Below are 15,971 nucleotides of genomic sequence, written 5' to 3' on the forward strand. Positions count from 1 at the left end.
CATGTTATTTTTTTTGTCGCCCTTTATCTTCATGCAATGTATTGTTTGTTTAAGATTCTTTTCTCTTTAAAACTACATTATATGGATCAATCAGATATGTTCAGCTTATTTGTAATTACAAAAAAAGTCTCAAATAAAAAAATTAATTATTTCTTATTTGTAATTAAAAATCTTGAATTTACAATTATTTGAATTAATATTTACAACTTTTTTTAATTTTATCATGATTTAACTGACATTTTTCCCTTCTTATGATAAACACAAATTCTATAATTATGGAGAATTTTATTTAAGGACCAAAAATGTGACATTATTACAAATGAGTTCCAAATAAATATGAAATTTCAATGCAAGAATTTAGGCCTAAACTAAAATTAAAATGTTAGGCAAAATAACTTAAATAACCTTCTTGAGTTAAAATCTTAATTTACATCTTAATTCCTTGTAGTTATTTGTTAAAATGTTTACTTTACATGTTAATTATATTTCTTGTAGTTGCTTGTTAAAATATTTACTTTATATGTTAGGTTAAATATGTAGTTTTGTCCTTGAAGTATTCTTTAAGGAGCACCTTGTTAGATATATAAATATATGTTGAAATATTTATGTTATGTTAATGATATATATGTCAATTTAATTGTTTTTTATTATCATACATGTGTTGTCATCTCGGCCCCTATGTGGAAGAGCATGGTAATCTAGGAGTGTATAATTTTAATCTTAAGAATATTTATGGTTAAGTATATAAATCTTGTCTTTATGAAATTATATGCATGCCTTCTCCTTTCAGTATTATAAGATGTTTTTAATCAAATTATTTTTAATAAGTTATAATTACACTTAAAATTGTGTATCTTTATTTAACAAGACGTCTCAATTAAAAAATCTTATTAATTAAATTTGATATTTTTTAAAAAATCTGATCAATTGCTCTCTAAATATTTTAATTAATATTATAATTCTTTTTGACTATTGTCTACATTAAATCTTTCTTATTGCCATTGTCAATGCCGCGGAGTTACGTTGTATCCTTGGTCAAAACGTTGCATATCCTCCACTAACACCGATACACTAGCAAGGATTTACCTGTCACGTACATGAAATATACATCCAATGCCACCGGCTTGATATTACAATTAATAAGCCAATCACAGTACTCCCTCCATTTTTATATATAAAATATTTTTTAATTAAATTACATAAATTAATAAAAGCTGATTATCTAATTAAAACATGACAACATTCCAATCATAGTGCTTGACAACTTGTACTCGTTTTAACCCAAACTTGCTACATAAAGCTTGTAAGATAGTACGATCAACTCCAATTATAATTATAGGATAAAGTTAACCTATTCACTGTTTTTAACATTAGCATTTTAATATTTTTAAATCTATAAAAATTATGTTTTATTTTTAAATTTTTACCTTTCACTAAAATAAATAATATAAAAAGTGTGTCCATGAATTAAAAATCTGTCAATAAGTTAGTGCAAATAAAATAGGGTATTATTAAAAAAAATAACTACTGTTTTACATTTATCCTATATTTAAGATCAAATAGAATTTTTAAGTTTTAACATATAATTAACTAGCGAGATTTTTATGTAGCCAACTTTTTTTAATTGCTTATAAATATTTTTTTATTAAAGACAATCTTATTTAAGTAAGTCATGGTTAGACATTGAATGTGAGTACCTCATCTAGCGGGGATTTAGCTCACCCCCTTATAAGAGATTAAACACAGCTAATTTTTAATATAAATGAGCCGCATATGTCATCCGACATCAAGACTAATGCAACAACGTTAAATGCACCCACAATCTCAAATACTTTTAAGATATTACTATCTATCTCACGTACGTATTGATAAAATTGGACTAATTAAAAGACTTTTCAATTACTAATAAATGAAAAAATTCTGATATAGAAATTTTTAAATATATATTTGAATAGCATCCTTTGTTAGTATCACAAAAAAAATGAATGAAAAAATTATGATGGTTTATGAAGAGGGTTGTAGCATGTAGTTTCGATATATTATACAAATATTTTTTTAAAAATAAAGTTATGATAATTATTTTAAATTTTCCAAAAATAAACTATACCAGTTTTTATGACATAATATTAAAAATTATATGTTTGATGTATTTAATTATCACTTCTAATTATTTTTGAAAAAATAAAATAACAAAAATTTGATAAGCACATAAATTTTTAGTCATTGAAATCATTCATGTATAACGTTTTTGTACTATATACAGAGGCACGCATACGAAGACATGTATTGTTTGTCTCGATTGCATAAGCCTTTTAACATTTTGAGAACTTAGTTATAAGGGATTTTAGGCTTTTGTTTTCCTTCTTTGGTTTTACCTATGTTTTTTTCCTTGTATTTAATTCTTTGTTGGTTAATATAATTTTTTTAGTTGAAGGATGTGATGAGCTTAAAAACTTGTGAATGCAGAATATATATATATATATATATATATTTGAGAGAGCTTCTCCCAATTGGAATTCCTTATAATATTTTTTTTTCTTACTAATTCATAGAAGCTAAAGTTCTTATGTTATGAACTCATAAATAATAATTAAGGTCAATCAATTCTATAGTGATATCTCTTCTATATAAACTGAACTAAATTGGGGTTCCAAGCATCTACCGAGTTTAAAGTAAGGCAATGTCTAAATTAAGCCTGAAGGAGAAAGTAATTAATTTGTTATAGATTTGTTAAACATATAAATAATTAAGTAATTTACAAGAAACTAATAATATTTTATAATTTTAATTACCTTGTTATAAATATTTTTGGCTGTATTTTCTTATGATGTTGATGGTTGCAATTTGCAAATAATCTTCGTTTTTGTTGCTAACTACAAGCATATCTACATTTTTACCCCTTATTTTTAAAAAAAAAATTAGTCATATTATAAATCATGTCATTAATTTTTATAACAAGTTTTTCCTTTTACCCCAATAAATTTCAGTAGGAGAAAATATATTATTCAATTATATATATTTAATAGAGATAATAATAAAACTTATTAAATTGATAGATAGACTTAATAAATTTAAAGATTTTATTTAATTCAAGAAAAATATATTAAAAATAATTTATAAATAAGAGAGGAGAAATATTGATTATAGTATTATAGCATATCCTGCGTGAGAGATGGCGGGAAGTTGTGGTGGTTGACAAGTTAATGGGGGGGTGGATGATGTTAGATAGGGAAGCGTAGTGGAAGAATAAAAGGAAAAAAATTTATATTCTCATGTGGATCGAATGAATTCGTTTAAGTCAAGGTGGTTAGAATTACTTTTTTAAGTTTCGTATTCACGCCCTTCAAGAGTTTGGATCTCAGAAGTTGATAATGTAAATCTACTTCCTCTATCGGTATCCATACAAGCAGATCTCCATTCGAACAGTGTGCTAGTGCTCAAAATGTTCACCCATTTCTTAAACGTCAAACTCCTTTTTATTTAAGGTATTTTAATGGCTCTCACTGTAGTTTGCTGTCAAGACATTTCTGACTCTCTATTAAAGCATGCACCCTTCTCTATAATATAAACTTCCTCTGTTCAAAATATAAGGCATTTTTTGATAAGTTGGATGTTCAAAAATGTAAAGCATTTTTAGTCTTTTGAGATATAATCATTGTCTTTTTTTCAAAAATATCATATTGATAATGACTTTATATTTATTATAAGGGGTTTGATAGGAATAAATATGTAAAGATAGGGTTAGTTTAAAAGTAGGTAACTACTTTATTGGAGGTGAGATTTAGTTAAAAATGCCTTATATTTTTTAACAAAGGAAGTATAGATTAGGGTTTTATCTTCCTTTTTGAATTTGAAAATAATCATAATTATTTTTAAAAATCATATCTTGAGTCAGCAAAAATAAAACTTAATTTATCTCATAAATAAATATATGATATTATATCTTATTTAAATTGATCTTATAAATTTAAACTGATAAGATATTCTCTCATATCACATTAGTATTAAATTTAATCATCATATAAAATTAAATTTAAGAATAACACAATATACTATACTATAATATAATATAATATATGTATATATATATATTTCAAAATATATATATAAAAATTATATTTTATATTTTATATTTCATATAAATATATATAAATATTTATCAAATAGATATTTATATATATATATAATTCGTTCATCCTATATTACATTCATTGAATCTAGACATATTTTAAATTTAATAAACTTGGATATTATAGCTCGAGTTGGGCTACTCTTGTATGCAACCCTGTAGTCCCACATGAAATTGACAGTAAGCTAATTATATTATTAGCCCACAAGTTATAAGTGGCCTCTAGCAAGACATTGTAACCACCTAATTCATATGAGGATAATGATCCGATACAACCCATTATGTAACCGTGCCATATTTCTTTTATCACGCAATATTTCGTTCAAGTGTGAGACATGAAATTGTCATTATCTTTTACTTGACCATTTCTTTCTCGTTCTTTAAGTGAACTGATATAACAATAGAAAAATCTTGTCTACTGTAGTGTGACTATAAATTTTTTTAGTCCTACTTATTGAAGGGCCCAATAATATCTTTCAACTAACATGAGAGACAAATTTCATCTTAATCACTCATTCCTTTGCATGAATATCACTAAACTCAATCATATTTTTATGATCACTCGATTAAAGATGACTTTTAATTAAGTCAAAGTTTAGTGGTCATTATGTAAGAATCCATCTTGATCTCGGTCAAAAAACTTAGTGATATGGTTACATATGAGGTAAACTTATGACTTGTTCCATGTAGCTTTCTCATGGCAAGTCGGTCAAGTACCTTGTACTCTTTCAAATACCTACGATTTTAATTTATATCTTTATAATTAATTAAAATCATACTAGTTTTGTTTCATGAATGATCCCTTATAGATGACCAACTAAGAACATTTAAGACAATCACTATAGTTTGTCCAAGGATATAGTTATCATAATAAACATATAATTAATATGATAATAAAAGAGAAATTTATTAAATAATAATATGTAGATTATAATGATTAGTTTATGGCACAATTTTCAACAAATCACTGATACATTTCATCCAAATCCAACTGCCAACCAACTTTGTTTTTAACCATGATAGGATGGCAACGTTAGCCATCCAATCCTTTTTTTTTTTTTTTGGCCAGATGTTCATCCAATCTTTAAATGTACATAGTACTTTACATTCATCTTTATCTTTCCATTGGTAGTGGTGCTTTTGTGGTTTTATAGAGAGAGTATTTTTCTTTCCTTTATTTTAATAATTATTATATTTATTTTTATTCTTTTTCCCCCTTATTAAATATTGGGAAGATAATTAAATATTAAACTATTTAATTTTTAAAGTATATATATTTAATAAGGATAAAGTTAAAAACTCATTGAATTTTTAAAAAGAATTAATGAAGTTTAAAATTTTTTTAGTACAGTAAAAATGTTAGAAGTGATTTATCAATAAGATTAAGAAAAAATTATGGTCTAAATATGTAATTTTTTTTTCTCATGGTATGTCTTTCTCAGTATCCTTAACTTCTTTATTATGAAGAGTGAAAAGAAGTATTTAGTCAAATTAATTATATTTTTTATACATAAGATAATTAATACAATAATAAATTAAAAAATGATTTTAAAAAGTACCAAGTGTCCAAAATTTTTGACCAAACTTGGCTGAAAAAAATGTCTTACGGTTCATACAAGAAGGGAGTAATAACTATTTGAGCGGCCATCTGTATAATCTTATCCAAGAAAATCTTTGTCATATATGTAGCAAGCCTACTAGCAATGACATCAATAAAGTCAATCTAAAATTTGACCTGTGTATTAGTTATATTTATAGGTTTTTACTGCCTCTTGTCGTACTTATAGGACAGAAAAAAAAATTTTCTAATCATAATTATAAATCATTTTATTAAATTTTTATAATAATTTTTTTACCTTTCATTAAATATTGATAATTGTAAGTAATTTTCAACTATAATCTGCATATCAATGAAATTTCAGTTATATTCATAGTCCCCCTTTTTACCCTTAACCCCAACAAACAATGATGAATTAAATTAGAAAGAAAGTATTTATATCAAAAGTTTTTAAGGAGGGATGCATGTGGGAAAAACATAAAGGAAAATAACAATTAAAGACCTTATAAGACCATCAACTGCAATTAGGGATACTGAATTGTCAAAATCCGGATAATAGACCATGATTTTTTTTTTTTTTGGAGTTGAAAACATGAGTTTAAATTATGAAAAGAAACCACTAAGATTGTTGTTGTTGTTATGGACTGGAATTATTATTAATTTTAGATGGGAAAACCAACATCTATACTTGAGAATGAATTGTTTCCTAGTATAAAACTAAAAATCACTTGTAAAACTTTTTAAAGACAATTGTGGATGTACAATAGTCATTTAAAAATTTACTAAAGCCACTTCTAAATATGAAGCTAATCACTTGTCAATTTTTATACTTGTCAATACATAAGTAAATCACTTTAAAAATTAGTAAAAAATATTATTGAAATTACTATCATGGGTTAGGACTACTGTTAATTTCAGCTAAAAAAATTAGGATTCCAAATGTTATGAATTGTGACTACTGAAATTATTATTATGGGTTGAAACTATTGTTAATTTCATTCTCAAGTGTGAATCTTAGTTTTCTAACTGAGGTTAATAACAATACCAATCCAAAAAAGTAATTTCAGTAGTTTCTTTATTTTCTTGATTTTAAACTTGTAAGTTTTTTATTTTAAATAAGGATCATGATTCATTATTAGGATTTCAATAATTTAGTATCCTTAATTGTAATTAATGGTCTTCTAAAGTTCTTAATTGTCATTTTTCCAGAACAGAATGATATAAAACTAATCACCAATAGAGTAAGAAGGAGTTGATAAATTCTCATGCTACATGAGAAATTAGGTTAATAAATGCAAGGATAAAATGGAAAAAATAACTTCTAATAAATAAAAGGAAGGAAAAATGTATATGTGGGTCCTTATAATTTACATTAATTTTAATCAGGTCCCTATAATTTTTTTTTTAGAATTGAATATACTTTTATCCATCAAACACATTAATCCTTCCCTCCATTAAATCATTGAAATGCCTTAACATTTCAAGTCATGGTTTTGAGTCTGACCGATCAACATCTTCCATGGTAGCAGTTCTAGCAACAACCCCATCTGTGTCTTGCTGGAGCTGTTACTTGAGACGTTGATGGGTCAGAACCTTACTTAATGGTATCAAAGCATTTTAATGGTTTAATATTGGGAAGGATTACTGTGTTTAACGGGGTAAAAAGAAAAGGGTTCACTTGCAACAAACAAAACTACAAGGAACTAATTAAAAATTAATGTAAATTTTAAGGACCCATAAATATGTTTTCCCTAAAGGGAGAAATGACATTTTGGGACCATTTAGGATCAAGACATCAAATTTCAAGAGTCACAATTAAGAACTAACCTATTTTGCTTATTACTTAAAAGCAAAAAAGGTTATGGACTAAAATGATAGAAAAAACATAGTGATTTTCAAAAAATGTATAATTAAGTCAATTAAAATATATAGCTTCAATGATAAATTATCTAAACTCTCATTTCATTGCGTCTGTAAATGATTAACGCTCAATAATAAATTATGTAAGAATAGGTCTTAAATAATTTAACATTAAGCTTCCGATGAAAATGAATTTCTGGTTTCCACAACCCAACTTCTTGTTTTCAAACATGGTTGTATTGAGAGTAGGTTCTCTTCTATCCTTACTAGGGCAGGTGGGAAATATTAAAAAAAAAAAAAACCTGCACTCAAGGAACAAAAGGGGGAAGCATGAGAAAATCCTGCTCCTAATGTATTGTATCTCCAAAATAGTTGTAGACATTTTGGTTTATAACATTATTTAAAGATTAGTAAAGGGCTTTGGTCCTTTAATTTATTTTCCTTTTTGAAACTTCATCTTTTTTTGGTAATAGGAAACTCAATTTTTTATCTCCTTTAAATGATCCCATAAAATATTTTCCTTCCAATAAACAAACATTTTATTTGTAGCTTTTTCCTTGTGATATTTTTATTTCTACTTCTTGTGTTTTATTAGATTCATCATTTTAGAAAAAAAATTTCATATTATAAATATTTTTAAGGCCTGTTTGGATTTTAGTTGGATAAAATTGATTATAGAAAAATTTGTTCAATATAATTATTTTATTGTAATTAATTATATTATAATATGATTATGTTTAGAGGTAGAAAAATGGACGGGCTCGATCAATTTCTCAAAAAATGATTGATTTCTAAAGCTCAACCCTTATTTGAAAGACTCTAGGTTAGGCCCATAGCTCATTTTGTTTTTAAAATATTTTTAAAATAAAAAATTTAATAAAGTAAAGAAATACATATATAAATATAGAATCTTGATGAAGTTTTAAAATAAAAATAAAAATTTTCAATCCAAATCAATCTTATCAAATTCAATAAATACAAAAAATTATATATCATGGAGTACAACATTGATCAAACCCAAGAAATAGGCTTTACGAAGTAATTGTATTTAAGAAATTAATAAAAAAATCTACTAACATCATGTTAAAATAAATGGTAAAAGAACCAACAATAGCCCGAGCCTTTTTTCAGTGCCTACAGGGCCAGAGTTGAAAGCTCAATTTTTAAAAAAATTACTAATTTTTTAATCTTGAATTTTTATCTAAATAGGGCTTCCAAGTTCAGTCCTTATTCTTAACTTTAATTATATTTTGATACTATTTTTTAAATTAATTTTGATAAAATTGAAGGTGTTTAAATGTTTTTAGTCAAAATCAATTTTAATAATGTAAATATTGATAAATTAAAGTTGGTACATGCTAATCCCTCAGTTTTAAATTATAAGATATTTTTTAAAAGATTTGACATTTTAAAATATAATATACTTTGATAAAAATAATATTTCATTAATAATACTTTTTTAATATTATCCTTTTTAATATGCTCTCTTTTTTCCTTTTAAAAAATTAAGATTGTAAAGTGTATATAATAAGACTTTCCATCATTATTATAAAACATCTTTAATCACGTCACCAGAATTAAAGAAAGGTAATTAAGCTATTATTTGTTTGAAAATATAAAAACTTCCCATTTTACTCCCATTTAAATGAAACATTTTTAAATTTACATTACATTCATATAATTAAGAACCACCAAGTAATGTCTTATATTAAGAATCAAATAATTCTTATAGAAAGCATCTTATAACAGGGATGGGGGAGTATGTACATTACATGCACCAGCTTGTTCTGGCCAAAAAACAAAATATATATATATATATATATGAAAGTATTGAGAGGCAAAACTTTACATTCACATATTGTTTGATGTTTGGAATCATCAGCATAACTTTATTTCACGTAGATGTTCCTAAAAAAAATTAAATATTAAATAAATGCGAAAATGAAAAACTTCATTCTTATATTATAGCTTGCCCTAATTTTTGATCTAGTCCTTATATGTGTAACTCACTCCTTGTAATTTTTAACTTTTGGCAACCTTTTGAATGTACGAAATTACTCTCTCTGAATCACAATATAAGCCATAGTTAATTAATTCATGATTTATGAATAATTTTGTTGAAATATTTTCTTAAAAATATTCACATCTTTTTATTTATACTCTTATTAAATATTTTATATAAGAGATTAAGAGCCTTGATAATAGTAATATATTAAGCTTTTACCAGACACGCATGTAATTTGAGAAATGAACCACATCACTAATATATAATAATAAATTTTGTTATACAGTTCTTTATCGATATATTAACTGCAAGTTAAGAAATTTTTTTGCACGTACGTGCAATTATCAATGATCAAGTGAGAATCTCCATTGTAACATAAGAGGTTCAAGACTGCGAGGGAAGTCGCTTCTGATATTCCGAAAGAGCCCACATCGGAAATACATTTCTATGCATTGGGTAATGTAACATGCAGTGTTTCAAAGATGCTCCCGTCAATTCCTAAACACAAGTCCTCGACCACTAATTAATTGATTCAATAATCTAATAATCAAAACTAATATTTGATTTTTATGATAATTAAAAGAATGCGGGAGAAAGAAAAAACTCACTTGTTGCGGCCAATCTCCATCTTCCAACTGAGAATTCATCAGAAATTTTGCTCCACGATGAAGAGAAGTTAGGTCCCTCTCCGCCTATATATATCCAACAAAAATTAATATTTTTGTGAAAAATATGTGACTTTTTAATTTTATCCTTTACAAAAATTAATGACCAGAATGAAATGTGTACAGAAATTACAAGTTTGCCAACAACTTGATGTAAGTAAATAGGGACAATATTGGACAAAAAAAATCAACTACTACTCTCCCCATTTATTAAGGCAAAATGTTAAAACATATAAGGCGTTATGGGTATTTCTAGGTAGTAAATGAGATTTTTCAACAAATACTGTCAATTAAGGTCATAATTAATAAGATTTTGTAATTAAAACACCATATTAAATGGAGATAAATGTAGAAAGAATGTATAATTTAAACGATAATTGATTAACTCATCATAAGGGTGTGATTTTGAGTTAAAAATACCTTATAACATTGAACTAAATGGTTACATCTTTGTCCTATTTTTAGGATCAAATAGAATTTTAAAATTTTACCCTATAAGGGTCGAATGATATCTTGAGTATTAAGATATGATTTATTTACCATTGAAGAGATTTAAGATCAAAGTGTGTGTTGACTTACTTGGCCAGCATGAATTAGACCCATCATAGCCCAAGCTGTCTGTACTGCGTGTGACCGACTTCCTTCAAGTGGAACAAATTTCTGCAACATTAATCAACAAAAGCATCTGATGAGTTAGAGAACATGATTAAACAAAAACGTACAGTAAAATGGCATTAAATGGCTTCAATGATAAAAATCAACCTTTATAGCGCATGAAAGATAGCTCTCTCCCCACCCACCATCTTCATTTTGTATTGTGCAAAGAAAATTCACAGCTCTGTGAATGGTATTAGAGCTATCATAGGTCTTGCCAGCTGCATTAAGTCCACCAAGTGCGAACATAGTTCCATAAATGAAGCAAATTCCCCAATTTCCATACCATGAACCATCTTTTGTTTGAATCTCTTCAATGTATCTTACAGCATTAGTAATAAAATTCTCGATCTCCTTTTTTCTATGAGTTGGATGCAGCTTATTGAAAAGAGCTAAAGCCTGTATTGCAGACCCCGTGCATTCAACAGCTTCATGCTCAACTACTATGTCCTCCAAAAATTCTATAGGATTCAAAACCTGATCATCATACCCAAAAAAGCAAATTATAATGCATTATTGACTAATAAATTCACAGATTTAGTTCAGTTTATAAAATATGAATATATATAGCCATATAGGGTTGTTATTAATTCTTACTTCTAACCATTCTTGTGCTTTGATTGGTTCCCAGGCTGCTAAGCCGCCTCTTTTACTCTAAAAAATTCATCATCAAGATATTTTAAAATTATTATAACACCATATTAAAAAGTCATTAATTAAATCAAATTCAAAAAGACACACTTGAAGTGATAATATTATATTGACAGAATCATATAATCTCTCAAGTTCTACATGTTCACCCACAATCTCCGATGGCAGCTTTGATAGAAGAAGACAACACTGAAACAACCAATAACACCATATGGTAATACAACATATATATGAAATATGAAGTTGAACATTAGGATGACATAACCAGTAGTAGAAATCACCTTTAAACCTTCTGATGTGCAATCTGAAACCTGAACTCCTTGGTCTCTATCAGAGAAGGCCCATGCTCCTTTAGAAATGTGGCGATACATACTCTTAAAGTCTCCAAAAGGATTGTCTTTAACCTAACCAGATTGTTATTTGTCATGAAAAAGAAGCGTATAAGTTCACTAGTCATAAAGGTCATTTTTAATGTATGTGCACAAACATGAATCTCCCTCAAGATGACTAAGCTAGTGCATCAACCAATCAATAATTAATAGTAATCTTAGGTAGAAAGAAACAAACTTGAGATTCCTTAATGAAATAATGTCCTCTTGCAAGTGTTGGAGTAATTTCCTCAATTAGATAAGTGGCAAGCAAAGCTTGAACGGCAAAGCAAGCATCCCATGTTTGACTTCCGAAACTCTAACAAAAAATATTAAACATCCAACTTATATTTTGGAGTTCAATAAAAAGTTATATGTTATTCAATAAAAACAACTCTTTATTAATAAGTAAGCTAGAATCTACATTAGCTGCAAAATATGAGTGTATATGTGTTAGAACCTGCATAGTCATTCCATCTTCTGAAACCCATAAAAAATCAGGAACCCTAGCAAGATGCTTCTTAAAGGCATCTCCATTTGGATCTTCAGCCCAACAAGCAATCATAGATAATGACTGTGGCAAGTATAAAAGTATTTCTTGAAAATTAGAATTCTTCTCTTACTAATCATAAATCCAATATATTCCAACTCGTTGGATGGATATTAGTTATTGAATATAGAAATAAAACCTTCTCCACACATGCAGCTGTTATGTAGCGGGTATTTTCATCTTCATAGTGTACATGCTTCATTGTTACTTGAAGCGCCTTTTCTCTTATCCACTTGTTGAAGGGCCAACGAGTAAGAAGTGGTTCAGTTAATATATATAAACCATCCCAGAGGAGATCTTGTATCCAGGGATGAGGCCATTGAAGATCCTCCTTTAATATGCAAAAACTATTTTCATTAGTATATACATATATAACAATGGAAAATCATCTAATTGAATAATATTAGAGACAATAGAAAACCTTCGCACAAAGATGGCGAGCTTTGTTCCAATTAATTTGGTTGTAAGGTTGAACATGAAGTTCTAGTCTCAGCTGAAGAATAAGTGGTGTGATCGGACCCACAAACCTTTTTCCATATAAGTAAGACATAGGCATGTAGACTGATCGACAATAGAACCACATTTTAGCTGCATTCATTTGATTGAGGTACGTAGAATAGTAAACGAATCAATATTTGGAGATAAACATCAATACATGTAGAGCTTTATATATAGTTCAATATTCGGTAAAAATGATTTACCTGGATGCATGGGAAGAAATGAAGGCAAGAGCCAAAATTCAGGAGGCATAGGGTTGCTTCCAGACCATTCATATACACCAAGTATCTATAGTAGATGATTGATATATAACAAAATTAAGAATATTCAAAAAGTAGTTCTAATTAAGACAAACTAAATTAATGATTAAAAACAAGAGACAAACACAAAGCCAAGTCTTCCCCCAAGATGGTATGTAAGTGACACCGCCATGATCAAAAATCCATTTTCTAGCTCTAATACAAGTATTGTCTTTGCCTCCATCAGGCCCTTCTCCCAAAATGCGAATGCATATATAGCTCAATGCCGTGCTGAACATGCAACTAGGACTCTCTATATGTAGCCCCCATCCTCCATCTTCATTCTTCAGTATTACATATATTCCATCCACATATAGCATTAGTTCATTTCAAATTTTACAATGATAAGTTAATAAAATGAGATAGGTTTGAAACTTCACCTGGTGGTTATATAAGAAACGCAGTATCTCTTTTTGGTACTCTTTAGGAAATACATTATTAAGATGTCCTGTAATATACGTGACAAATACCTGCACCATACATTCACCACTAATTTGAATTTTGAATCGCTTTTGTTGTTAATTTGAATTTTCAAATAGCTTTTGTTGTTAATGTGTGTGTGTGTGTATGAAAATATTTGTGAAAGAGTTCAACGACGAAGATAAATAGAGATATGCTATAATTAAGCATAGACTTACCAAAGGTTGAACATAAAAGAGGGGTCCAGCAATTTGAGCAGGCCAATGGCCATCATTAGCTTGCAATGCACACAAGTAATGCGTTGCTCTTTTCACTATTTTCTTAACTTTCTCACATGTTATTTCTTCTTCATCCTTTATCTTCACACTTGGTATTGTTTGTTTGAACTTCTTTTCTCTTAGAAACTACATCACATTAATCAAGCAATAATTCAACAATTACTGGCTAAGCATCCACTCTAGACTTAGGATACTAGTACTACAAAAAAAAAACAACAACAACAGCAACAAGAAAAGAAAGAAAGAAATTTGCGAAGGAAATTTACAATAAAAATGAAGAAAATTTTGTCACAAGTTGATTTTGTGATGTGAAAAAAATGGATCAGTTACCAAAACATTGATCAATTAAACCAGTTTTTGATTGGTGTTTTCAATTTTTGATTGATCTTTATTTAGTCAGGTTGTAGTGATACTTCAAATCAGACTAAGGACTGGTTCATTGACTTTTGATTGAATCATCAGTTGGTCTAGTTCAAATTTCTTAGCAATGCATTTTCCTTAAACTATTAAAGATGCTTTAATACATGTTAAATAATAAATGCTGACCTTATATTGCAAAGATAGTAACAAGCCTAGTGGAGGGGCACACAATAGAACCAAGGGTTCAAGACAGCGTGACCCAGTCCTATTTTGGGCTTGTTTCATATAAGCCCAGCCCTTTGAATTGAAATGAAAATTTAAAAGAGTGACCTTCTAATATGTTTTTTTCCTAATGTCTTTTGTAATGTTGCTTTTTTTTTATTTCCTTTTCTTCTTCCTTTAGATTACTAGCCTCTACATGGATGGAATCAGAGCCAAATTAAAAATAAAACATTAAATGAAGGCACCAAAATCTATTTTAATATTTTTTTTACAAGTAAAATGTTAAAAATTTTCACAGCAGTATAGGAGCGTGGAGGGGAGGTTTCCCTTGCCTCTCTCTAGATTCATCCCTGTTAGTGCCGGAGACAATGAGACAACATGCAACCAGAACTAGAGCATCAATCTCCGGTGGTGGGGTGACAAGCTCATCAGCATGTGAGGAGGAGACAGTGAGAAGTTCAAAGATAAAAGTGTGTCATTTTGATATTTTTCTTTCAAAATCATTAAAAAAACAAATTCTACCATTTAAGGACTATATGAAAATATTTCTCATTTTATGTAAAAGTAAATGACTCAAACAAAATAGAAAAAAAATTGGGAAGGCAGAACATTATAAAATACATAAGAAAAAGATAGGCCACTAGCTCACATAAAGAAGCTTGGGCTCATTTAGTCTGAGATAATGCATGCATTAGAGGAGAAGAAAGAAATAAAGAAGCAAGAACCTGGAATCGCCAAAGACGATCACCACAGGCTCTGAAACGGAAGCGATTGGAAGAGAAATGTTGACGAGCAGCTTCAACTTCATCTCTTTCCTCTTTGGTTCCATCTTCTGCATGAAACTCCCATGTCTGCCTCCCCACGAAGTTGTTTGTACTGAATATGTAAGGGTCAGTCCCTCCCTCTGCTATCTTCAGCCTCCACATCTTCTTCCTCTCCAACTAGCAAAGCCTATAGCAATTATATATATAAAAGCATATATATATATATATATATTTATAACAACTGGCAAACACGTACACTTGACAATGTTAACTAAAGAACGAGAGAGCTTAATTAGGCAATAACAGATAGTAGTATATAAAGGCTACTATATAGAATATATAGCATATGGGCATCCACACCACGTACCCTTGAGCATTTATAATGTGACTGAAGCCATGTCGCCACACCAGCCTGTTGTTGTCTCCATAGCTAGCAGGTGGAAATAGCAATATTAGAGAGAGAGAGAGAGAGCGCTCTTTATTGCCTTCAATCATTATAGTTTCTGATCCGCCACCGACGGGTACCCCCTATTTATAACACTGTCAGAAAACGGTCCGAATTTAATATTTTTTATTTTTATTTTTAAAATAAAAAAATTAATAAATTTGTTCAGCCTTATGAATAATCTTGATTTAATATGAATTGTCTAGATTTAATATTAATTTTTTTATAAATTAATTTTTTAGATA

General features: G+C 28.3%; 1 protein-coding gene across 7 annotated transcripts; it reads right to left on the bottom strand.

Moving 5' to 3' along the window:
* Positions 1-9,786: 9,786 nt before the first annotated feature.
* On the bottom strand, positions 9,787-15,762 carry LOC129318106 (beta-amyrin synthase-like). 7 transcript variants are annotated; one of them, XM_054962664.1, is made up of 17 exons: positions 15,649-15,762; positions 15,243-15,468; positions 13,876-14,061; positions 13,618-13,707; positions 13,324-13,521; positions 13,142-13,226; positions 12,862-13,028; positions 12,580-12,771; positions 12,351-12,464; positions 12,090-12,209; positions 11,804-11,926; positions 11,613-11,711; positions 11,469-11,525; positions 10,980-11,348; positions 10,797-10,877; positions 10,161-10,244; positions 9,787-10,050 (listed from the first exon to the last, which is right to left on the bottom strand). In XM_054962664.1, exons 2-17 carry the CDS (start codon positions 15,441-15,443, stop codon positions 9,937-9,939), a joined length of 2,280 nt encoding a protein of 759 aa, XP_054818639.1. In that variant the 5' UTR covers positions 15,444-15,468; positions 15,649-15,762; the 3' UTR covers positions 9,787-9,936. The 7 variants fall into 7 exon arrangements, with proteins under 7 accessions (XP_054818639.1, XP_054818638.1, XP_054818641.1 ...); XM_054962663.1 differs by lacking the exon at positions 15,649-15,762 and adding an exon at positions 15,538-15,605; XM_054962666.1 differs by lacking the exon at positions 15,649-15,762 and having other exon boundaries at positions 12,862-13,001; positions 15,243-15,584.
* Between the last annotated feature and the right edge of the window lie 209 nt (positions 15,763-15,971).

This window comes from Prosopis cineraria, unplaced genomic scaffold (assembly GCF_029017545.1).
Source record: "Prosopis cineraria cultivar Desert tree isolate PC_DT_omini unplaced genomic scaffold, ASM2901754v1 PC8, whole genome shotgun sequence".
NCBI classification, from domain to species: domain Eukaryota; kingdom Viridiplantae; phylum Streptophyta; class Magnoliopsida; order Fabales; family Fabaceae; genus Prosopis; species Prosopis cineraria.

What these genes read in the sequence shown, in the direction of transcription:
- LOC129318106 (XM_054962664.1), bottom strand. Translation starts at nt 15,443, where the DNA reads ATGTGGAGGCTGAAGATAGCAGAGGGAGGGACTGACCCTTACATATTC. An exon ending in ATCTTTCATGCGCTATAAAG is followed by an intron (nt 10,878 to 10,979) that starts GTTGATTTTTAT and finishes TTAATGTTGCAG; the next exon opens with AAATTTGTTCCACTTGAAGG. An exon ending in ATGGAGATTGGCCGCAACAA is followed by an intron (nt 10,051 to 10,160) that starts GTGAGTTTTTTC and finishes ACTTGTGTTTAG; the next exon opens with GAATTGACGGGAGCATCTTT.